Raw genomic sequence first — 25067 nt, 5'->3', positions numbered from 1 at the left:
AAATATTCATTTTGAGAAAGACAGGATTTGTAGCGCATGCCAAGCTGGGAAGCAAGTTGGTGTTCATCATCCACACAAGAACATCATGATGACTGACAGGCCACTGGAGCTCCTACACATGGACCTATTCGGCCCGATAGCTTACATAAGCATCGGCGGGAGTAAGTACTGTCTAGTTATTGTGGATGATTATTCTCGCTTCACTTGGGTGTTCTTTTTGCAGGAAAAATCACAAACCCAAGAGACTTTAAGGGATTCTTGAGACGGGCTCAAAATGAGTTCGGCTTGAGGATCAAGAAAATTAGAAGCGACAACGGAACAGAGTTCAAGAATTCACAAATTGAAGGCTTCCTTGAGGAGGAGGGCATCAAGCATGAGTTCTCTTCTCCCTACACTCCACAACAAAATGGTGTAGTGGAGAGGAAGAATCGAACTCTATTGGACATGGCAAGAACCATGCTTGATGAGTACAAGACGCCAGATCGGTTTTGGGCCGAGGCGGTTAACACCGCTTGCTACGCCATAAACCGACTATATCTACACCGAATCCTCAAGAAGACATCATACGAACTCCTAACCGATAAAAAGCCCAATATTTCATATTTTAGAGTCTTTGGTAGCAAATGCTTTATTCTTGTTAAAAGAGATAGAAAATCTAAATTTGCTCCTAAGACTGTAGAAGGCTTTTTACTAGGATATGATTCAAACCAAGGGCATATAGAGTCTTTAACAAGTCCTCACGACTAGTTGAAGTTTCTTGTGATGTTGTGTTTGATGAAACTAACGGCTTTCAAGTAGAGCAAGTTGATCTTGATGAGATAGGTAATGAAGAGGCTCCGTGCATCGTGCTAAGGAACATGTCCATTGGTGATGTGTGTCCTAAGGAATCCGAAGAGCCTCCAAATGCACAAGATCAACCATCCTCCTCCACGCAAGCATCTCCACCAACTCAAAATGAGGACGAGGCTCAAGTTTATGAAGGAGAAAATCAAAATAATGAGCCACCTCAAGATGACGGCAACGATCAAGGGGTAGATGCAAATGATCAAGAAAAGGAGGATGAAGAACCAAGGCCGCCACACCCAAGAGTCCACCAAGCAATCCAACGAGATCACCCCGTCGACACCATCCTCGGCGACATTCATAAGGGGGTAACCACTAGATCTCGTGTTGCACATTTTTGTGAGCATTACTCTTTTGTTTCCTCTATTGAGCCACACAGGGTAGAGGAAGCACTCCAAGATTCGGATTGGGTGATGGCGATGCAAGAGGAGCTCAACAATTTCACTAGGAACGAGGTATGGCATTTAGTTCCACGTCCTAATCAAAATGTTGTAGGAACCAAATGGGTCTTCCGCAACAAGCAAGATGAGCATGGTGTGGTGACAAGGAACAAAGCTCGACTCGTGGCCAAGGGGTATTCACAAGTCAAAGGTTTGGATTTTGGTGAAACCTATGCACCCGTAGCTAGGCTTGAGTCAATTCGTATATTATTAGCCTATGCTACTTACCATGGCTTCAAGCTTTATCAAATGGACGTGAAGAGTGCCTTCCTCAATGGACCAATCAAGGAAGAGGTCTATGTTGAGCAACCTCCCGGCTTTGAAGACAGTGAGTACCCTAACCATGTCTATAGGCTCTCTAAGGCGCTTTATGGGCTTAAACAAGCCCCAAGAGCATGGTATGAATGCCTAAGAGATTTCCTTATTGCTAATGGCTTCAAAGTCGGCAAGGCCGATCCTACTTTATTTACTAAAACTCTTGACAATGATTTGTTTGTATGCCAAATTTATGTTGATGACATTATATTTGGGTCTACTAACGAATCTACATGTGAAGAATTTAGTAGGATCATGACACAGAAATTCGAGATGTCAATGATGGGGGAGTTGAAGTATTTTCTAGGATTTCAAGTGAAGCAACTCCAAGAGGGCACATTCATTAGCCAGATGAAGTATACTCAAGATATTCTAAACAAGTTTGGAATGAAGGATGCCAAGCCCATCAAGACTCCCATGGGAACCATTGGGCATCTCGACCTCGACACGGAAGGTAAATCCGTCGATCAAAAGGTATACCGGTCGATGATAGGTTCATTACTCTATTTATGTGCATCTCGACCGGACATTATGCTTTCCGTATGCATGTGTGCAAGATTCCAAGCCGACCCTAAGGAATCTCACCTTACGTCCGTAAAACGAATCTTGAGATATTTGGCTTATACTCCTAAGTTTGGGCTTTGGTACCCTCGGGGATCCACATTTGATTTAATTGGTTATTTGGATGCCGATTGGGCGGGGTGTAAAATTAATAGAAAGAGCACATCGGGGACTTGCTAGTTCTTGGGAAGGTCCTTGGTGTCTTGAGCTTCAAAGAAGCAAAATTCTGTGGCTCTTTCAACCGCCGAAGCCGAGTACATTGCCGCAGGACATTGTTGCGCGCAATTGCTTTGGATGAGGCAAACCCTGTGGGACTATGTTTACAAATTAACCAAAGTTCCTCTTCTACGTGATAATGAGAGTGCAATCCGCATGGCGGATAATCCCGTTGAGCATAGCCGCACTAAACACATAGCCATTCGGTATCATTTTCTTAGGGATCACCAACAAAAGGGGGATATCGAGATTGCATATATTAACACTAAAGATCAATTAGCCGATATCTTTACCAAGCCACTAGATGAACAAACTTTTACCAAACTTAGGCATGAGCTAAATATTCTTGATTCTAGGAATTTCTTTTGATGTCTTGCATACATAGCCCATAAATATACCTTTGATCATGTCTCTTTTATATATGCTATGACTAATGTGCTTTCAAGTGTATTTCAAACCAAGTCATAGGTATATTGAAAGGGAATTGGAGTCTTCGGCAAAGACAAGGCTTCCACTCCACTCTATCACTCATCCTTCGTCGTCGCTCCAAGCATCTCTCCGTCCTTGGTATAATCTTCACTCATATGTTTTATTTGCCAAAGGGGAGAAAACAGTTAACAAAGGGCTTATATTTCACTCAAAGTATCCGTTTTTGGCGATTCATGCCAAAGGGGGAGAAAGTATTGGCCCAAAGCAAACGGACCGCACCACGATAATTTTAAAAAAACTAATGATTTTTTATTGGTGAATTTCAAATTGATATCTTATTATGTTCAAAAGGGGGAGAAAGTAGTATTTTCAAAATTGATATCTTAAAACCCTCTTGAACACTAAGAGGAGAATTCATTTGAGGGGGAGTTTTGTTTAGTCAAAGGAAAAGCATTTGAAACAAGGGGAGAAAATTTCAAAACTTGAAAATGCTTCGCAAAATCTTATTCATTTACCTTTGACTATTTGCAAAAGGACTTTGAAAAAGAATTTTACAAAAGAATTTACAAAAACAAAACATGTGGTGCAAGCGTGGTCCAAAATGTTAAAAATAAAGAAACGATCCATGCATATCTAGTAAGTAATATTTATTGGCTCAACTCTAAGTAACCTCTGTACTTACATTTTGCAAACTAGTTTAAGTTATGCACTTCTATATTTGCTTTGGTTTGTATTGGCATCAATCACCAAAAAGGGGGAGATTGAAAGGGAATTAGGCTTACACCTATTTCCTAAATTGATTTTGGTGGTTGAATTGCCCAACACAAATAATTGGACTAACTAGTTTGCCCAAGTTTATAAGTTCTACAGGTACCAAAGGCTCACAATAAGCCAATAAAAAGACCAAGAAAAGGGTTCAACAAAAAGAGCAAGGGATAACCGAAGTGTGCCCTGGTCTGGCACACCGGACTGTCCGGTGCACCAGGGGACTCCAAGCTAAACTTCGCACCTTCGGGAATTCTCAGAAGCGCTTCACTATAATTCACCGGACTGTCCGGTGCCCCAAGATCAAGCGACTCTGAACTCGCCAGCTTCGGGATTTCGCTCCGCTATAATTCACTGGACATGTCCGGTGCACACCGGACTGTCCGGTGTAACGGCGGAGCAACGGCTACTTCAGCGCAACGGTCACCTGCTACAGCATTAAATGCGCGCCAGCGCGCGCAGAGGAGCAGAGCACGCGCGGGCGGCGCACCGGACAGCCAGGCGGGCCCACTCGTCAGAGCTCCAACGGTTGAACCCTAACGGTCGGGTGACGTGGCTGGCGCACCGGACACTGTTTGGTGGCGCACCGGACTGTCCGGTGCGCCAGGCGACAACAGCCTTCACCAACGGCTAGTTTGGTGGTTGGGGTTATAAATACCCCCAACCACCCCACATTCAAGTTATCCAAGTTTTCCACCTTCCAACCACTTACAAGAGCTAGGCATTCAATACAAGACACACCCAAGTGATCAAATCCTCTCCCAACTCCACACAAGGCTTTAGTGATTAGTGAGAGAGATTTGTTGTGTTCTTTTGAGCTCTTGCGCTTGGATTGCTTCTTTCTTTCTCATTCTTTCTTGAGATTCATTCACTTGTAACCGAAGCAAGAGACACCAATTGTGTGGTGATCCTTGCAGGGACTTTGTGTCCCGTGTGATTGAGAAGAAGAAGCTCACTCGGTCCGAGGGACCGTTTGAGAGAGGGAAAGGGTTGAAAGAGACCCGGTCTTTGTGACCACCTCAACGGGAAGTAGGTTTGCAAGAACCGAACCTCGGTAAAACAAATCCGCGTGTCACACTCTTTATTTGCTTGTGATTTGTTTTGCATCCTCCCTCTCCGACTCTTTATTATTTCTAACGCTAACCCGGCTTGTAGTTGTGATTAATTTTGTAAATTTCAGTTTCGCCCTATTCACCCCCTCTAGGCGACTTTCATATATGTTTGTTTTATTGTGCATGTTTGTATTCTTTGCGTGTCACAAATAGACGCGATATGTTTCCAAGCTTTCAGGAATCGATGATCAAGCTTTGACGACCAAGTGACCAAACTCTTTGAGTCCTACAAGGTTGAAGACGACGAGCATTCGTTCGATGAAGGCAAGTGTCATCTGACCTATTTATGTCCTATTCACTTGATAATTTATTTCCCCGCGTTACATAATTAAAACATATGGATTGACTAGCTTTACATTCACCTTGTCCTTTATTACCTTTTTGGGTTGGACTTTATGCTAGTACGCTACTTCAATCAATGGACGTGATGAGATTACCTTATGATATGATGCTTTACATTTTGGTTATGATTATGATCTTGTGACACTTAAGGAAGCTCGGGTTGTTTTCTGAGTACTTCTCCGTAAGGACCGGTTCATTGGATGACCACCCACGAAAACAGCGCAACCATGAGGGTGGTATGAGACACCCTTAGCTAATTAGTTAGAGGACCTAGAGGTGTGGTTGCTTTACCGTTGTGCCATCAACGGGGTTTGAGGCATAGTGCTTGCTCTGTCAAGGCTAGGTGCCGAAGTTCTTTCGTTATGCTTTTGTTAGTCATCCCCTGCGAGAAAGATACTGTGTTTAGCAAACTCGAAGAATCCTAACGGACAATTACTCCTCTAGTGAATCTTTGTAAAGGCTATATAGTGAAACCTTGTCGACTCACCTTGGAAATGTTTAAGGGTTTGATCGACCCGGAGCAAAAGGGGTCACAGCTCATGGGTAAAGTGTGCACCCTCTACGGAGGGTTAGAAACTGATATATCAATCGTGCTCACAATTAAGAGTAGCATTAGGAGCTCCTTTGATTAGAGATACTATGGTTAATGATGATGACTCTAATTATGAAATTATGGTATTCCTCTATAAGGATGTATCTTTTTTGGGAAGTAACTTGGGTTTCATTATAAAACTTGACTTATATTAATGATTAAAACTTGACAAAGTAAAAGCTAGTCCATCTCAACCAAACGAGACATTTGCTGAGTACGTTGATGTGTACCGATCCTTGCTTTCATACAAACATCAGGTTACCTTTAGTGCAACCTATGCTTAGGTAAAGAAAAAGAAGAATGCGTCGAGGTGAATCTCTAGGAGTTTTACGATTTCGACAAGTTAGAGGATTATGCTAGCGACCTTCCCCAGTCAGCTGCCTATGGTGGGTTTATTTACGTTGGCTATGGTTTATAATATTATTACTTACTATTTATGATTATTCGAAGCATTGTGCTATGATGAAACATTTATGTATCGTTGTGTACGTGAGTTCTGATCTAGCACGTACATGGTCCACATTCGGTTTGTCTTCTAAAACTAGGTATATGCCCACATGCTCTTGTTCTTTCTTATCAGAGTAGTTATGACAAAACAAGTGAGTAGTACCATAACTAGATTTAGCATTTAAAGTCTGCTTAGAGTATTTGCAAATGGTGACATATGTTACCCTCGAGGGGCAGATCTAGGGGTTGGGGATCCAACCCTGAAAGGGAAATGTTCCCTTGGGCCATTTCTAAGTATTTTGGTGATTTAGTGTCCAACACAAGTGCCCTAGTGTAAAAAGGTGGACAAAGTACAAATCAAGGATAAATGTATGTTTCTCAGACTTAGTACATTGTTTTATGGACTAATGTATTGTGTCTGAGTGTTGGAAACAGGAAAAATCCAATTGAAAATGCCTTGGCTCGAGCAGCCAAGAGTCTGCTCAGTCTGGAGCACCGGACTGTCCGGTGGTGCACCGGACAGTGTCCGGTGCGCCAGGTTGGCTCTGGCGAACAGGCTGTTCTCGGGACTTCGACGGCGGTGTACGGCTATAATTCACCGGACTGTCCGGTGGTGCACCAGACTGTCCGGTGGGCCGTTCACAGGCGAACTCGTCGCTCTCGGGAATTCATCGGCGACGTACGGCTATAATTCACCGGACTGTCCGGTGTGCACCGGACTGTCCGGTGAGCCAACGGTCGGCAGGGCCAACGGTTGGTCGCGCGATCTGCGCGGGACACGTGGCCGAGCCAACGGCTAGAAGGGGGCACCGGACTGTTCGGTGTTTACCGGACATGTCCGGTGCGCCAACGGCTCTCAGGCTGCCAACGGTCGACTGCGCCATTTTTGGAAGGAAATCGGGCACCGGACAGTGTCCGGTGTGCATCGGACTGTCCGGTGCGCCAGTCGACAGAAGGCAAGATCAGCCTTCCTAGATTGCTCTCAACGGCTCCTAGCTGCCTTGGGGCTATAAAAGGGACCCCTAGGCGCATGGAGGAGAACACCAAGCATTCCTACAACATTCCTAAGCACCAAGACCTCGATTTCGCGCCTTTGATTCTTTGCAATAGCAATTAGAGCTCTAGTTGAGTGGTGAACTCATTGAGTTGTGTTGTGAGCTCTCGTTGCGACTTGTGTGTGTGGTATTGCTGTGATTTTTGTGTCTTGTGTGTGTTGCTAATCCCACCCTTGCTCTGTGCTTCTTTGTGAACTTCAAGTGTAAGGGCGAGAGGCTCCAAGTTGTGGAGATTCCTCGCAAACGGGATTAAGAAAAGCAAGCAAAACACCGTGGTATTCAAGTGGGTCTTTGGACCGCTTGAGAGGGGTTGATTGCAACCCTCGTCCGTTGGGACGCCACAACGTGGAGTAGGCAAGCGTTGGTCTTGGCCGAACCACGGGATAACCACTGTGCCATCTCTGTGATTGATCTCTTGTGGTTATTGTGTTTTGACTCCTCTCTAGCCACTTGGCAATTATTGTGCTAACACTTAACCAAGTTTTTGTGGCTTAAGTTTCAAGTTTTACAGGATCACCTATTCACCCCCCTCTAGGTGCTCTCAATTGGTATCGGAGCCGTTCTCTTCACAAAGGGACTAACCGCCCGAAGAGATGGATCCTAAGGGGAAGGGTATCGTGATCAACGATAAAGAGAAGGAGTCTTTCGTCAACGAGCCAAAGGATGACAAGCCTACCGACTCGGGCTCGGGTCATAGACGAAAAGATGGGAAGAAGAAGAAGACAAGGCGCATTAAGGAGATCGTCTACTACGACGACAGTGATGAGTCCACTTCTTCCCACAAGGACAACGACGACAACGACTACGACAAATGAAAGACGGTTAACTCGAACTTTTCTTTCGATTATTCGCGTATTCCTCAAAGTTCAAATTCACATTTGCTCTCCATTCCTCTCGGCAAGCCTCCACACTTTGATGGGGAGGACTACGGATTTTGGAGCCACAAAATGCGTAGTCACCTATTCTCTCTCCATCCAAGCATATGGGAGATTGTTGAGAGTGGAATGCACTTTGATAGTACGGATAGTCCCATGTTCATTAATGAGCAAATTCATAAGAATGCACAAGCTACTACTGTTCTTCTAGCTTCATTGTGCAGGGATGAATATCACAAAGTGAGCGGCTTGGATAACGCCAAGCAGATCTGGGACACCCTCAGGATTTCTCATGAGGGGAACGATGTCACCTTGCTCACCAAGATGGAGTTGGTGGAGGGAGAGCTTGGACGATTCGCGATGATAAGGGGCGAGGAGCCAACCCAAACATACAACCGGCTCAAGACCCTTATCAACAAAATAAGGAGCTACGGAAGCACGCGATGGACGGACCACGACGTCGTCCGACTGATGCTAAGGTCCTTTACCATTCTTGATCCTCATTTGGTGAATAATATTCGTGAGAATCCCAGGTACACCAAAATGTCGCCCGAAGAAGTCCTTGGAAAATTCGTAAGCGGGCGAATGATGATCAAAGAGGCGAGGTACGTGGACGACGCTCTGAACGGTCCAATCAATGAGCCTCAACCCGTTGCTCTCAAGGCAACAAGGAGCAAGGAGGCGTTACCTAGCAAGGTAGCACAAATTGAGGCGGCCGGACTTAATGATGAAGAGATGGCCCTCATCATCAAAAGATTCAAGACAGCGCTAAAGGGTCGCAAGGGGCAGCCAAGCAAGACCAAGACAAAGGGGAAGCGCTCATGCTTCAAATGTGGTAAGCTTGGTCATTTTATTGCTAACTGTCCCGACAATGATAGTGATCAGGATCAAGGGAACAAGAGGGAGAAGAAGAAGAACTATAAGAAGGCAAAGGGCGAGGCACATCTTGGCAAGGAGTGGGATTCGGATTGCTCCTCGTCCGACTCCGACAATGAAGGACTCACCGCCACCGCCTTCAACAAGTCATCCCTCTTCCCCAACGAGCGTCACACATGCCTTATGGCAAGGGAGAAGAAGGTATGTACTCGAAACTCTACTTATGCTTCTTCAAGTGAGGACGAATCTAGTGATGAGGATGAAATAGATTATTCATGTTTATTTAAGGGCCTAGATAGAACCAAGGTAGATAAAATTAATGAATTGATTGATGCCTTGAATGATAAGAATAGGCTTTTAGAAAAACAAGAGGACTTGTTGTATGAAGAACATGACAAATTTGTAGAAGCACAAAAATCTCATGCCTTAGAAGTTAAGAGAAATGAAATGCTTTCTTGTGAATTATCTTCCTGCCATGAGACGATTTCTAGCTTAAGGAGCATTAATGATGATTTGAATGCTAAGTTAGAAATAGCTAGTAAATCAACAACTTGTGTAGAAAATGTTGTTATTTGCAATAGATGTAAAGATTTTGATATTGATGCTTGTAGTGAACACATAGCTTCTATTGCAAAGTTAAATGATGAAATGGCTAGTCTTAATGCCCAACTTAAGGCTAGCAAAAGTGATTTTGATAAACTAAAATTTGCTAGGGATGCCTACACGATTGGTAGACACCCCTCAATTAAGGATGGGCTTGGCTTCAAGAGGGAAGCCAAGAACTTAACAAGCCATAAGGCTCCCATCTCCGCCAAGGAGAAAGGGAAGGCCCCTATGGCAAGTAGTACTAAAAAGAACCATGCTTTTATGTACAATGATAGAAGACAATCTCATAGGAGTTGTAATGCTTTTGATTCACATGCCTATGATTCTTATTCTATGTTTGCTTCCAGTTCTTCCTATATGCATTGTAGAGATATGCCTAGAAAAAATATTCACATGTGCCTAGAAAGAATATTGTTCATGTTCCTAGGAAAGTTATGAATGGACCCTCTACAATTTATCATGCTTTAAATGCTTCCTTTGCTATTTGTAGAAAGGATAGGAAGATAGTTGCTAGGAAATTAGGGGCAAAATGTAAGGGTGATAAAACTTGCATTTGGGTCCCTAAGACAATTTTGACTAACCTTGTAGGACCCAACAAGAGTTGGGTACCTAAGACCCAAGCCTAAATTTGCCTTGCAGGTTTATGCATCCGGGGGTTCAAGCTGGATTATCGACAGCGGATGCACGAACCATATGACGGGGGAAAAGAAGATGTTCACCTTCTACGTCAAGAATAAGGATTCCCAAGATTTAATCATATTCGGTGATGGGAACCAAGGCAAGATGAAAGGTTTAGGCAAAATTGCAATATCAAATGAGCACTCTATCTCTAATGTGTTTTTAGTTGAGTCTCTTGGATATAATTTACTATCTGTCAGTCAATTATGTAATATGGGATATAATTGTCTATTTACAAATGTAGATGTGTCTGTCTTTAGAAGATGTGATGGTTCACTAGCTTTTAAGGGTGTACTAGACGGCAAACTTTATTTAGTTGATTTTGCAAAAGAGGAGGCCGGTCTAGATGCATGCTTAATTGCTAAGACTAGCATGGGCTGGCTGTGGCATCGCCGCTTAGCACATGTGGGGATGAAGAACCTTCACAAGCTTTTAAAGGGAGAACACGTGATAGGTTTGACTAACGTGCAATTCGAAAAAGATAGACCTTGTGCAGCTTGTCAAGCAGGTAAACAAGTGGGAGGAGCACATCACAGCAAGAATGTGATGACCACATCAAGACCTCTGGAGCTGCTGCATATGGACCTCTTCGGACCCGTCGCCTATCTGAGCATAGGAGGAAGTAAGTATGGTCTAGTTATTGTTGATGCCTTTTCCCGCTTCACTTGGGTGTTCTTTTTGCAGGATAAGTCTGAAACTCAAGGGACCCTCAAGCGCTTTCTAAGGAGAGCTCAAAATGAGTTTGAGCTCAAGGTGAAGAAGATAAGAAGCGACAACGGGTCCGAATTCAAGAATCTTCAAGTGGAGGAGTTCCTTGAGGAGGAGGGGATCAAGCACGAGTTCTCCGCTCCCTACACACCTCAACAAAATGGTGTGGTAGAGAGGAAGAACAGGATGCTCATTGATATGGCGAGGACTATGCTTGGAGAGTTCAAGACCCCCGAGCGTTTTTGGTCGGAAGCCGTGAACACGGCTTGCCACGCCATCAACAGGGTCTACCTTCACCGCCTCCTCAAAAAGACTTCATATGAGCTGCTAACTGGTAACAAACCCAATGTGTCTTATTTTCGTGTATTTGGGAGCAAGTGTTATATTCTTGTGAAGAAAGGTAGAACTTCTAAATTTGCTCCCAAAGCTGTAGAAGGGTTTTTATTAGGTTATGATTCAAATACAAAGGCGTATAGGGTCTTCAACAAATCATCGGGTTTGGTTGAAGTCTCTAGCGACGTTGTATTTGATGAGACTAATGGCTCTCCAAGAGAGCAAGTTGTTGATCTTGATGATGTAGATGAAGAAGATGTTCCAACGGCCGCGATACGCACCATGGCGATTGGAGATGTGCGGCCTCAGGAACAATTGGAGCAAGATCAACTGTCTTCCTCAACTATGGTGCATCCCCCAACCCAAGATGACGAACAGGTACCTCAAGTGGAGGCGCATGATCAAGGGGGAGCACAGGATGATCAAGTTGAAGAGGAAGAAGCACCTCAGGCACCTCCAACCCAAGCTCGAGCGACGATTCAAAGGGATCATCCCGTCGACCAAATATTGGGTGATATTAGCAAGGGAGTAACTACTCGTTCGAGATTAGTTAATTTTTGTGAGCATTACTCCTTTGTCTCTTCTATTGAGCCTTTCAGGGTAGAAGAGGCCTTGCTAGATCCGGACTGGGTGTTGGCCATGCAGGAGGAACTCAACAACTTCAAGCGCAATGAAGTTTGGACACTGGTGCCTCGTCCCAAGCAAAATGTTGTGGGAACCAAATGGGTGTTTCGCAACAAACAGGACAAGCACGGGGTGGTGACAAGGAACAAGGCTCGACTTGTGGCAAAAGGTTATGCCCAAGTCGCAGGTTTGGACTTTAAGGAGACATTCGCTCCTGTGGCTAGGCTAGAATCAATTCGTATTTTGCTAGCATATGCCGCTCACCATTCTTTCAGGTTGTACCAAATGGATGTGAAGAGCGCTTTCCTCAACGGGCCGATCAAAGAGGAGGTGTACGTGGAGCAACCCCCTGGCTTCGAGGATGAACGGTACCCCGATCACGTGTGTAAGCTCTCTAAGGCGCTCTATGGACTTAAGCAAGCCCCAAGAGCATGGTATGAATGCCTTAGAGACTTTTTAATTGCTAATGCTTTCAAGGTTGGGAAAGCCGATCCAACTCTTTTTACTAAGACTTGCGATGGTGATCTTTTTGTGTGCCAAATTTATGTCGATGACATAATATTTGGTTCTACTAACCAAAAGTCTTGTGAAGAGTTTAGCAGGGTGATGACGCAGAAATTTGAGATGTCGATGATGGGCGAGTTGAACTACTTCCTTGGGTTCCAAGTGAAGCAACTCAAGGACGACACCTTCATCTCCCAAACGAAGTACACGCAAGATTTGCTAAAGCGGTTTGGGATGAAGGACGCCAAGCCCGCAAAGACGCCGATGGGAACCGACGGACACACCGACCTCAACAAAGGTGGTAAGTCCGTTGATCAAAAAGCATACCGGTCCATGATAGGTTCTTTGCTTTATTTATGTGCTAGTAGACCGGATATTATGCTTAGCGTATGCATGTGTGCTAGATTTCAATCCGATCCTAAGGAGTGTCACTTAGTGGCTGTGAAGCGAATTCTTAGATATTTAGTCGCTATGCCTTGCTTCGGGATCTGGTATCCAAAGGGGTCTAACTTTGACTTGATTGGATATTCAGATTCCGACTATGCTGGATGTAAGGTCGATAGGAAGAGTACATCGGGGACGTGCCAATTCTTAGGAAGGTCCCTGGTGTCGTGGAACTCTAAGAAACAAATCTCCGTTGCCCTATCCACCGCTGAGGCCGAGTACGTTGCCGCAAGACAGTGTTGCGCGCAACTACTTTGGATGAGCCAAACCCTCCGGGACTTTGGCTACAATCTGAGCAAAGTCCCACTCCTATGTGACAATGAGAGTGCTATCCGAATAGCGGAAAATCCTGTTGAGCACAGCCGCACAAAGCACATTGACATCCGGCATCACTTTTTGAGAGACCACCAACAAAAGGAAGATATCGAAGTGTTTCATGTTAGCACCGAGAACCAGCTAGCCAATATCTTCACTAAGCCTTTAGATGAAAAGACCTTTTGCAGGCTGCGTAGTGAGCTAAATGTTCTAGATTCGCGGAACTTGGATTGATTTATAACATACATGTGTTTATGCCTTTGATCATGTTCCTTATGCATTTTGTTGCTTACTATGGTGCTCAAGTTGTACAATCACTCTCCGGACCTCACAAGTCCTTGTGCAAGTGATGCACATATTTAGGGGGAGTTGTGCTACAACTTGACCTTTTGAGACTAACCGTTTGCTTGAGTTTGCTTGAATTTAGTCTCAAAGGAGGTTTGAAAGGGAAAAGGTGGACTTGGACCATGAAAGACTTCCACTGCACTCCGATGAGAGGGTAACTTACTCCAAGTTCATCTCATGTCCTCTTATTGCCTTTGTACTCTTATTTGAAGATTTTGGTGAGGCAATGGGGTTAAAGGGCCAAGATTAATCCCGTTTTGGTGTTTGATGCCAAAGGGGGAGAAAATAAAGGCCAAAGCGATAAATGGATCAGCTACCACTTGAGAAATTTTGAAAATAGTAAAATAGAGCTTTTGGTTTGTCAAAACTCTTTTATTGTCTCTCTTGTCAAAAGTTGGCTTCTTGTGGGGAGAAATGTTGATTATGGGAAAAAGGGGGGAGTTTTTGAAATCTTGAATCAATTTCTCTTGTAATGACTCTCTTTATGTTTTAACAAGTATGTTTGACTTAGAGTTAGAAATTTGGGTTTGATTTGCAAAAACAAATCAAGTGGTGGCAAATGATGATCCATATATGTCAAAATTGAATCAAAACAATTTTGAGTTCTTATTTGAATTGATTTTGTACTTGTTCTACTTGCTTTATGTTGTGTTGGCATAAATCACCAAAAAGGGGGAGATTGAAAGGAAAATGTGCCCTTGGGCCATTTCTAAGTATTTTGGTGATTTAGTGTCCAACACAAGTGCCCTAGTGTAAAAAGGTGGACAAAGTACAAATCAAGGATAAAGGTATGTTTCTCAGACTTAGTACATTGTTTTATGGACTAATGTATTGTGTCTAAGTGTTGGAAACAGGAAAAATCCAATTGAAAATGCCTTGGCTCGAGCAGCCAAGAGTCTGCTCAGTCTGGAGCACCAGACTGTCCGGTGGTGCACCGGACAGTGTCCGGTGCGCCAGGTTGGCTCTGGCGAACAGGCTGTTCTCGGGACTTCGACGGCGGTGTACGGCTATAATTCACCGGACTGTCCGGTGGTGCACCGGACTGTCCGGTGGGCCGTTCACAGGCGAACTCGTCGCTCTCGGGAATTCATCGGCGACGTACGGCTATAATTCACCGGACTGTCCGGTGTGCACCGGACTGTCCGGTGAGCCAACGGTCGGCAGGGCCAACGGTCGGCCGCGCGATCTGCGCGGAACACGTGGCCGAGCCAACGGCTAGAAGGGGGCACCGGACTGTCCGGTGGGCACCGGACATGTCCGGTGCGCCAACGGCTCTCAGGCTGCCAACGGTCGACTGCGCCATTTTTGGAAGGAAATCGGGCACCGGACAGTGTCCGGTGTGCACCGGACTGTCCGGTGCGCCAGTCGACAGAAGGCAAGATCAGCCTTCCTAGATTGCTCTCAACGGCTCCTAGCTGCCTTGGGGCTATAAAAGGGACCCCTAGGCGCATGGAGGAGAACACCAAGCATTCCTACAACATTCCTAAGCACTAAGACCTCGATTCCGCGCCTTTGATTCTTTGCAATAGCAATTAGAGCTCTAGTTGAGTGGTGAACTCATTGAGTTGTGTTGTGAGCTCTCGTTGCGACTTGTGTGCGTGGTATTGCTGTGATTTTTGTGTCTTGTGTGTGTTGCTAATCCCACCCTTGCTCCGTGCTTCTTTGTGAACTTCAAGTGTAAGGGCGAGAGGCTCCAAGTTGTGGAGATTCCTCGCAAACGGGATTAAGAAAAGCAAGCAAAACACCGTGGTATTCAAGTGGGTCTTTGGACCGCTTGAGAGGGGTTGATTGCAACCCTCGTCCGTTGGGACGCCACAACGTGGAGTAGGCAAGCGTTGGTCTTGGCCGAACCACGGGATAACCACCGTGCCATCTCTGTGATTGATCTCTTGTGGTTATTGTGTTTTGACTCCTCTCTAGCCACTTGGCAATTATTGTGCTAACACTTAACCAAGTTTTTGTGGCTTAAGTTTCAAGTTTTACCGGATCACCTATTCACCCCCCTCTAGGTGCTCTCAAACCCCCCTACGTCCATAGGCTCCATTGGATATAGAGGTGGAGTATAGAGGAGAAACGAGGAGGAAGAAGAAGATATAAAAATGAGCTCCCATATCATTAGAGAAATAGGAGCATGATAGAGGAGAAGGGAGAAGGATGAAGAATAGAGAAAAATAAGGCTCTACCAGCTTATGCTACCTTCACCACTAGTCACTAGAAAATTAGCCCCCCTTTTGGTCCATTTCTGAACTCGTCACTGTTACCCTCTTACCATAAATGATGTGAGTTCATCAAAGCAATTCTAGACTTTGGATCTAGGAGGATGCTTCCTCAAGGTCGAGCTACTACAGACAACAATGCTTTGTTATGGATGTTGGGCTCGTAGAACCTATGGCAATCCCACCACCAAGTAGTGCATCATGGTCATCAATGTTGATAGCATTACTAACATCGAACATGGCCTGATCGTCCTCATCCTTTTTATGGCCCTAGAGATAGTACTCTGCGCCCGAATCAGTGTCCATGACCTCGATCAACTATCTAGCGCCTCGTCGGTGACTCATGTTCTTCAATAGTTAGGTGACATCGCCATGAGACGAAGATTGATACCTACAAGGCACAAGCAAACAATGAAAGGTTAAGATATATGGGATGAATATTAGAAGTGGGGGTAAAGGAGGTCAACATCTATGGGAGAGGAGAGAATTGATGGGAAAAAAGCTCACCTACATAGCCGGAGCACCTGAATCACCTGTAAAGACACCAAGTGGAGGAACACCACACCCATGAACTACGTGCGGTAAGAAGGGGATTGTAGCCAATTGAGGCTAGATTGATTGGTTGGAATGATTCTCAGTCGAATTGCTTTCTTTACTTTATATAAACTTTGATCATCTGAAATGGTTTTAGGTGCAATCCTGCACAAATGAACAAGATCTAAAGGAATGTTTAAATTAAGTAAAAAACTAAGGTAGTGTTTGGTTGAAGAGCCAAGTAGAACGGAGCTGTTCTGTCCCAGTTTTGTTGTTGTTTGGTTACAAAGTAACTAGAACGGAGTGGCTCCAATTAGGGAATATTCTCCTCAGATCCGGAACCATTCTACTCTAAAAAATCAACCGGATAGAGCCGCTCTGTTCCCAGCCCGCTCGCACAGTCACGGATGGAGCCTGCATGTTGTGATGAACTTCAGTGACTCTTCAACCAAACAAAGGATGGAGCCGCTTTGCTCCAGTTCACTCTGCAACCAAACAAAAAACAGAGCCGCTCCATTCCAGCTTACCAAACACAGAACAGAGCGGCTTCGTTCCTAAAATCAGGGATGGAACGACTCCGTTCTAGTTGGCTCCTCAACCAAACACTACCCTAGATACTCTTGAGTGCGTTTGGTTGTAATGACAACACGGGACAGGATGAGACGATCCCTCGAATAAGGTTGTTTGGTTCAGGATCAAGAATTGAGACATGACTATTTTAATATTGTCCCTAGTTGTCTCCAGTTATCTCTTAAAATTGGAGGGACGAGAGAGGACGCCAGAGGACGTCCCTGTCCTCGATATCCCGGAACCAAACGTACCCTTGGATTTAGAGAGGGGTAGGGCTGCATGGGCCGCAGTTAGTACGTGCGCCACGCGGCAGGCTATGCGGGATGCATCGTGTCAGTCTCGAACTCTCGTCAGATAACCTATAAACCTGGGTCATGCATAGAGATGGCAATGGGTACCCGCTACCCGAAACCCGGTGGGTTTTTGCTCTATTAGGGTATGGGTTTGGGTCAATTTCTCTACCCATGAGTTTGTTAATGGGTTCAAATGGAAACCCAACGGGTACGTGGGTACGGGTTCGTTCTTCCACTACCCATACCTGCAAACCCATGGATTTTTAAAACCCGCCTTAAAATCAACATTCCTTATAAATATGTCTCATAATATTATTAATTAAATATGTTCTAATTGAAATAAACTTCATGTAATAAATTTTAGGCTAAAATTAGTTATCACTTGTTCCTTTTATGCTAGCTTATTAATGTATTGATTGTCATTTACATGATGAATTATTTTTTATGTTGATGTTAGTGGGTATGAGAAACCCGTTGGGTACCCGAAACCCGCATGGGTATGGGTTTGGGCAAAATTTCATACCCGTCATGGGTATGGGTTTTTTAGCGGGCGTATTTTTTCTTCGCGGGTATGGGTTTGGGCACGTAATACCCAGCGGGTTTTTACCCATTGCCATCTCTAGCCATGCACTGTCCTTCATTCGCGCGACCAGACCAACTCACTAAAAACATCATGGGCCTCGAACTGTCCGTCTCGGAAAGGGCTCTCAGCCATGGGAAGCCCAACGAGAACTCGGGCCTAATCCGCTCACGCACCTTTCTCCGTCTTCACGAACGAATCACGATCACGGGTGCCACAACTCCCTGCCGATCCAGTCCCCCGGCAAATTCCCAACCGCCGCACAGCAACACCAGCGGTCGGATCGGGGGAGAAACGGAAGGGCAACAGCAGAGCGCGAATTCCTCAGACAAATCCAAGGTTTCGAGCACAGACACAGGCGAAACTCGATGGCGGAGGGGTCCAAGCCGGACGTGCCGCTGTTCCAGCTCCTCAGCGATCTTCTCCAGCAGGTACGCAGCTGTGCCTCTGCGGTCCCGATCTTCCAATCGATTCGGTTCTTCCATGGCCGCCGATTTGGGGAGAATTGCCGGGCGGGTGCGGCCGCACTAATTTCTCCGACTCGGAGCGTTGCTGCGTTTCGTCGTCCCACAGTTTTTGTTTCCTGGATCTCGATTAGAGCATAAAAGATCAAACTACTGGCGGTGTCATCATTAATCAGTAACTTCTGCATCCAAATTAGCCTCGAATAATGGAATGGATGCATCTCATATGGTCATCTCAGTCCCTTGTAAATACTGTAAACTAATTAGACGTGGTGGTAGGTAGCACCTCTAATGCATTAGCTCAAGGGGCATGCCAGCATGAATCTGTTAATGCATGCCCATCCGGTTACTGCTGGACTTCTCTGCGTGTAATTCCTTGTGTTTTTACAACTCCTTGTAGTTCTTAAACAATCATCTTTTCCTACCATCCTTTCAAATCTGTCCATGTTGCTTGTGTTGTGACAAGACAAAACAGGGACAGGCATAATTTTGTTTGTGCCTGTGACTCGTGACATGACAAAATAGATATTAATCAGAATCATACTCGTGCTGTTACCCTTGCTTCACCCAATGGTCAGGTAGAGCCAGCTGAGTTGATCTTGTCAGTTTATGTCTGAAGCCAGTCTGGCTGAAAACAACTAGGGACATGCAAACATTGTTGGAGCCAGCAGAAACCCTTTGCTTACTGTCCATTCGCACCTTAGAGAGAACTATTTTGTATTGGAAGCTGGTCTTAGGAAAGTCCCACCCATACTGGCACCATGCACAAGACAGAGAATTGAACCCTTTGCTATCTAAAGTGTCTGTTGAAACTTGTGAGAAATGCTGACCAAGTGACCTGGACCCATTAAGGCCCTGTTTGGATACAAAGTGTTTTTGAGGTATTGGAGAAATAATGCTATGGTTTTACAGAATACTTTGGTTTTCAAAAGCTACTAGGTGTTTGGATGCAACAAATCAATGTTTCTCTGAAACCATGATTTTGTCAAAACTGTAGCCTTTTTGGAGTTTTAGAAACTCCACTCATGACCTCTTTTTTCCCTAAACTACAGTTTTGTGCCTCTTTGCCCTTATAAACCACAGTTTTGTGATTCTAAGGTTTTCAAAAACTGCATCATCTAAACAGGCCCAACATATTAGCATAATCTTTATTCTACGATAATGGGTGGTTTTGTTGGTTCTGTATTGTGCTTGCGTTCTTTTGCATATAATACGTAAAGAGCATTACTCTGGTATAGCAGTGATTGGTTGCTATGCTGTGCTATTTTTCTACCGCTGTCATGTCATAATTTTTTTTCCATTCGTTGTCTTTCAAACTTAATCCTGGTCTGTTCAGTTGGAAACTTTTCTTTTCTGTTTTATATTTCTGACATATGGTAGCAGAAAGACAGCAGCACTTGTATCTGTAGGCTGATTATTGAACAATGGGTATTTGATTTATACAAATGTAGGTGGAGTCAATGAGCAATCAGGAAGAAGTAGAGCTGCGCGCTAAGATTGAAGCATTAGGATTAGAAGTCACTAAGGTACCAGAGCAGCCCGCTAATCATCTCAGCGAGGTAAATGCAGATGCTCTTATATCATGTATAATTGTTCTCTTCACCATGCACCATTTGAATTGTCTCATCGGCTCCCGTTTGGCCTTCTTTAGCTAGAAATAGCTGCAGAGTTGGACAAGCTGTCATCGCGGCTTGATAACGTCGACAAGATGATATCATCTGCCATGGCCTCAGATCCAGAGGTGAAGTCTCTTCTGAGCAGCACATCTGATATCTGGATGCCGGTCATAACAGCGTCTGCCAATGAGAGGCGGGGGTTTGTTGGGACGAGCAGCGAAGGCAGCCAGGAAGAGCAGGAGAATTCCAAGCAATAGCTGGTATATGGGCTGTTAATAGTTTCGTTTTGTGGGTCTGTACCGACCTTATCTATGTTCATTCAAACTAGTGTTTCCATGCCAAAAAGTTTGTGGCGTAATAAACAATAAAAACCCATGTCCTTCATTCGGATTAGTAATGAGTGTGATGATAGAGCTAAACTACTATCACTGTCGCCCGCTAGTTTATTTTTAACTAAAACGCGACAAATAAAAAAGAATGAAGGGAGTATGATTTATGAGACCTTAAGCTGCCCCCAAAGTAAAACTTTTCACTTCTTTTTTGAGGCCGTTATTCTGTTCTGTTCTGTTTCAAAGCTGCCAATGCATTGAGTACCCTGGATGAAAAAGGGTAATCCCATTTCCATTTCTAAAATCTGTTGAATTATCTGTGGATGGCACGATTTGTCAGGTCCTGCTGACGAGTTTCTCACAACTAGATTAGCGATCACGTCAGTTAATCCAGCGTGCCACGTGGAATGCCACATATCATCCACACATTATCTTGTAGTAAAACCTGTTTGTGCCGAGCCATTGGCAATTTTGCCATTATCAGTTGTGGGCTTCGCCAGTATGCCATCGGACCCACAAATCATAGACACAGACGGTCCCACCAGTCATAGACACGGGATGGCATAATAACAGGCAGCCAAATTTGAGAGTGGCAAAACAGCAAATTTCTCGTTTGTGCCCGACGTGTCTTCACAGCACAAGGACTCGAACTATCCATCCAGATCCAGCATATATCGGGACCAATTTAGCGCTAAACCAACGGTCACATGAACACCGCAAGTTTGCCCGCCTCTTCTCCTCCATCCGCTCCTTCCGAATCACTCCAAAACTGTCACCAACCACGGCGCCGTCAACGTCCTCCCTCTCATCCCGCCATACACTTCACCGTCTCCACTCCTCCCATCCCTCACTTATCCACTCGACAGGCTTTACTTGCTTCCTGGCTTGACGAACTTAGCAAGCTACCAGCGGTCGGTGAGGTCGAGCGCTGGTGCATCGCCATGGCCGAGGACGGGAAGTCCAATGATCAAATCCTCAGTGAGCTCGACGCACTCAGCCACACGCTCTACCAGACGCACACCAAGCGCCGCACCACCTCGCTCGCGCTCCGTCGCTCTGCCGTCGACGAAAATGCAGGCGGCGCTGACGCTGTCGCTGTCCGCACCGCGGCGCGCCCGCTCTCCCGCCGCATGTCCATGTCGCCGTTCCGGTCGAGGCCTAAGCTGGACAATAACTTGAACGACGACGACGACGAAGACGACGACGCGGGCGTGGCGCTGCCGTCCAAGAGCCAGAGCTTCGCTGCGGTGACAACGTCGCCGACCGTGGTCGGGGAGAAAAAGGGCATTCGGGGATGGAAGCCGATGCGCGCGTTGTCGCGCATCGGCATGCATCGGATGGGCTGCCTCTTCTCCGTGGAGGTGGTGGCCGCGCAGGGCCTTCCCACGTCCATGAATGGGCTGCGCCTCGCGGTGGCCGTTCGCAAGAAGGAGACGCGCGACGGCGGCGTGCAGACCATGCCGTCGCGCGTGCAGCAGGGTGCGGCCGACTTCGAGGAGACGCTCTTCGTCCGGTGCAACCTCTACTGCAGCGGGGGCGGCGCCACGGGTAAGCCACTCAAGTTCGAGCCCCGGCCGTTCCTCGTGTCTGCGGTCGCCGTGGAGGCGCCGGAGCTCGACTTGGGCCGGAATGCCGTGGACTTGAGCCTTCTCGTGAAGGAGTCCTCGGAAAAGAGCCAGCAAGGGGAGCGTGTCAGGCAGTGGCACATGGCGTTCCCACTAGCCGGTAAGGCCAAGGGCGGCGAGCTCGTCGTCAAGCTGGCGTTCCAGATCATGGATGACGGAGGCGTCGGGCTGTACAGCCAACCGCCCGTTGCAGCTTCAGGCAAAACTAGCTCCTCTTCGTCCTCCTCCTTGTTTGCACGGAAACATAGCAAGTCGTCGTTCAGCATCCCGAGCCCCAAGGTGATGCGCTCGGAGCCGGCGCTGATACCATCCATGGGAGCGCCATCGGTGGACTTGCTAGGAATCGACGATTTCAAGCTCGATGAGCCTAGCCCGGTGGTGGCCGAGGTCAAGCAGGAGCCACAGAAAGAGCCGGAGCGCGTGCCCGAGGACGCGAAAGCCGATGACTCGGAGTTCCCGGAGTTCGACTTCGACATCGTCGACAAGGGCGTGGAGGTGCAAGAAGAGAAAGATGAACCGAAAGAAGAGGCTGAGGACAAGAAAGAAACCGGGGACGGGGAGGAGGGTGAGGAGGAGGATGCTTCAGCGGCTACCGGGGACGAGGTGGTCAAGGAGGTGGTGCTCGACAGTGCGCACACGTGGCGCCTCAACGAACTCGAGGCGATCACCAATCAGATCAAGGCCCTCGAGAATATGATGCACAGTGATGTGCTGGAGGCTGGCGCCAAGTCGCCGGAGCGGCAGGACGACGAGGTCGCGGTGCTCGACACCTATGAGGAGGAAGTGACTAGAGAGTTCTTGATGCTGATGGAACAAGGGGAGGAAAAAGGCGCGAACGCCAAGTCTTCGTCTCCACAGGTGTCCTCGCTCAAGTCCGGAGCGAAGCCCGGCTCTGGCGTCGACGCCACGTGCTACATCTCCGACCTCGGTAAGGGTCTGGGCCCCGTCGTGCAGACCCGGGACGGCGGCTACCTGGCTGCCACGAACCCATTCGACATCCCGGTGGAGCGGAAGGAGCTCCCCAAGCTCGCCATGCAACTGTCCAAGCCGTTCATCCTCCGCGACCAGAAGCCCCCCGGCGGTGGCGCCGAGGTGTTCCAACGCCTGTGCGCGGGCGGGTCTGAGGCACTGTGCGCGAAGCTGGGCGCGCTCATCTCCATGGACGACGTCGTTGGCAAGACAGCCGAGCAGATCGCGTTCGAGGGCATGGCCTCCGCGATCATCAGCGCACGCAGCAAGGATCTCGTCGCGAGCTCCAGCGCGGCCGAGTCCGTCTCGTTGCTCCGGACAATGTCCGCGGCGACGAACTACGGGCGCCAGGAAAGGATCGCCACCGGCATCTGGAACGCCCAGGAAGCGCCGGTGACTGCCGACGAGATCCTGGCGTTCTCGCTGCCGAAGATCGAGTCGATGGCAGTGGAAGCGCTCAAGGTCCAGGCCGACATGAGCGACGAGCAGGCCCCGTTCGAGGTATCGCCAGATGCGGCACAGGCGGCGGGGCACCTTCTGGACGCCGCCACGCCACCAGAGGAGTGGGCGAGCGCCTGCGCCAGCGCGGACGCGGTCACTCTGCTCGTGGTGGTCCAGCTGAGGGATCCCCTGCGCCGGTACGAGGCCGTGGGCGCACCGTCAGTCGTGATCATCCAGGCCGTGCGTGCCGGCGGCGTCAGGGACGACGAGCCGAAGTTCAAGGTAGCGAACCTGCACCTCGGAGGCCTGCGGCTGAAGTCGCCCGACCGGCGCAACATGTGGGACGGCGAGAAGCAGCGGCTTACGGCGATGCACTGGCTCGTCGCCTACGGGCTGGGCAAGGCCGCCGGCAGGAAGAACCGAGCCGCGGTGTCCGGGAAGGCCGGGAATGAAGTGCTGTGGAGCATGTCGTCGAGGGTGATGGCTGACATGTGGCTCAAGCCGATGCGCAATCCGGACGTGAAGATCTACCAGAAGTAGTGTTACTACAGCGAGTCCGGCTTCCTGCCCTGGGACTGTCTAGTGGCTAAAGCATCACGTGCAAATAAGCTTTTGCATTTTGTTTGAGAAAATTGTACGAATTCTTGCAATAAACCATGAATACTACTGTTGCAATAAATGAGAGAAAGTTTGGCCCGAAAATGTAGAAGTGCCAAAGAAAATATATGCAATGAGACAGTTGACATCGCCGCAGAACATGAACATTCCCTCCAGTCAACTTTAAATGATGTTTCGAGGCTTATTTGTGGTTCTATCCTGCTGTCCAAAACATCACATACTACATGGTAAAGATGAATGCCTTTAGGAAATATCAACCATATGGCAGGGAAAAAATAAAAATTAAGGGCATGTTTGGTTTGATAACTAAGTTGTCACACTTTAACTAACTTTTCTACCTAAGGTTAGTTCTTCAATCCGAACAACTAACAAAAGGCAAAATGTGACACAGTTAGCCACGAACCAAACAGGCCCTAAGAACACTAGCATAACACAGAATTGCACTTCTAATTTCGGTCCTTTCAAAGGGATTGTTGACAATAAAGGTTGCATAAGAAGTGCATTCTTCTCACACATTAGATCTTACAAAATACTGAATGGACTTACACTTACTCGAGCACCATCTGGCCACAATGCTGTACCTGGAGGGGTGCTGAAGCTCATGATTGTTTAAGACGTGGAAAAACTTACACTGCAAGGCAAACTTTCATACGCAACAGCAGAAATCTTACACATGCTGTATTCCGGTCAGTTGGCTCTTCCCTGAAACTATCAAACAGTACTACCTCCGTTTTTGAATATTTATCATATGCTAATCTATTTTTAAACTAAACCGCGACAAATAAAAAGAAGGGACCCTAAAAAGAATGGAGGGAATACCAATCATACTCTTCTCCTAGCAAAGTAGCAAGTCTGGGGTGGTAATGAGCAACATCCATACCAGCTTGCAGCAGCATAGTCTACAGGTTAGTAGGTCTCAGAGCTGGTAATCACAACCACCCGATTCAACACAAGCCGCATAGCTTAGTCCTTATTGGGTTATTCCTATTCTATGGGGGTTGAAGATGATTAAAAGGTATTAGGAGTGAATTTGACTTGCTATGGATTTAAACCACTAAACCCCCTCCATTCATATGAATCTAGATTAAAACGATAAGATACTTAGCAGCCCAAAAAGAAAGAACAACAGACCATCGGTTAAATAAAAAAGAATTCAACGACCTAACAGTCAAATAGACATCTCAAACAAACAAAAGCAGATAGTTTTATAACATTATTTGTACCATATAAAAAGCAAACATTAGCTGGTTTCCCATAATATAATATTACACCATGGGCCAGGTGCTGATGAACCCACAAACGACTTCCTTTATTATGAAGGCAGGCAGGCAATCAAAGTTCAGCCTGACACTGCTAGCCAAAGCCAACCCACCTGGAACTGGAAGAG

General features: G+C 46.6%; 2 protein-coding genes across 2 annotated transcripts; both read left to right on the top strand.

Moving 5' to 3' along the window:
* The first annotated feature begins 17699 nt into the window (after positions 1–17699).
* Positions 17700–20114, top strand: LOC100276931 (uncharacterized). Its single transcript, NM_001150624.2, has 3 exons — positions 17700–18049; positions 19534–19641; positions 19734–20114. Exons 1-3 carry the CDS (start codon positions 17987–17989, stop codon positions 19953–19955), a joined length of 393 nt encoding a protein of 130 aa, NP_001144096.2. The 5' UTR covers positions 17700–17986; the 3' UTR covers positions 19956–20114.
* An 850-nt stretch (positions 20115–20964) lies between these two features.
* LOC100275421 (uncharacterized) lies at positions 20965–23738 on the top strand. Its single transcript, NM_001149496.2, has one exon. It carries the CDS (start codon positions 20969–20971, stop codon positions 23600–23602), a length of 2634 nt encoding a protein of 877 aa, NP_001142968.2. The 5' UTR covers positions 20965–20968; the 3' UTR covers positions 23603–23738.
* Positions 23739–25067: the final 1329 nt, after the last annotated feature.

This window comes from Zea mays, chromosome 7 (genome assembly GCF_902167145.1).
Source record: "Zea mays cultivar B73 chromosome 7, Zm-B73-REFERENCE-NAM-5.0, whole genome shotgun sequence".
In the NCBI taxonomy this organism is placed as follows: Eukaryota; Viridiplantae; Streptophyta; class Magnoliopsida; order Poales; family Poaceae; genus Zea; species Zea mays.
This window is presented reverse-complemented; position numbering and strand designations above follow the sequence as displayed.

Excerpts from the sequence above, each read along its gene's own strand:
- LOC100275421 (NM_001149496.2), top strand. The coding sequence starts at position 20,969 with ATGGCCGAGGACGGGAAGTCCAATGATCAAATCCTCAGTGAGCTCGAC.
- LOC100276931 (NM_001150624.2), top strand. The coding sequence starts at position 17,987 with ATGGCGGAGGGGTCCAAGCCGGACGTGCCGCTGTTCCAGCTCCTCAGC. Across the intron at positions 18,050-19,533 it reads TCAGCGATCTTCTCCAGCAG|GTGGAGTCAATGAGCAATCA; the intron begins GTACGCAGCTGT and ends ATACAAATGTAG. Across the intron at positions 19,642-19,733 it reads CCGCTAATCATCTCAGCGAG|CTAGAAATAGCTGCAGAGTT; the intron begins GTAAATGCAGAT and ends GGCCTTCTTTAG.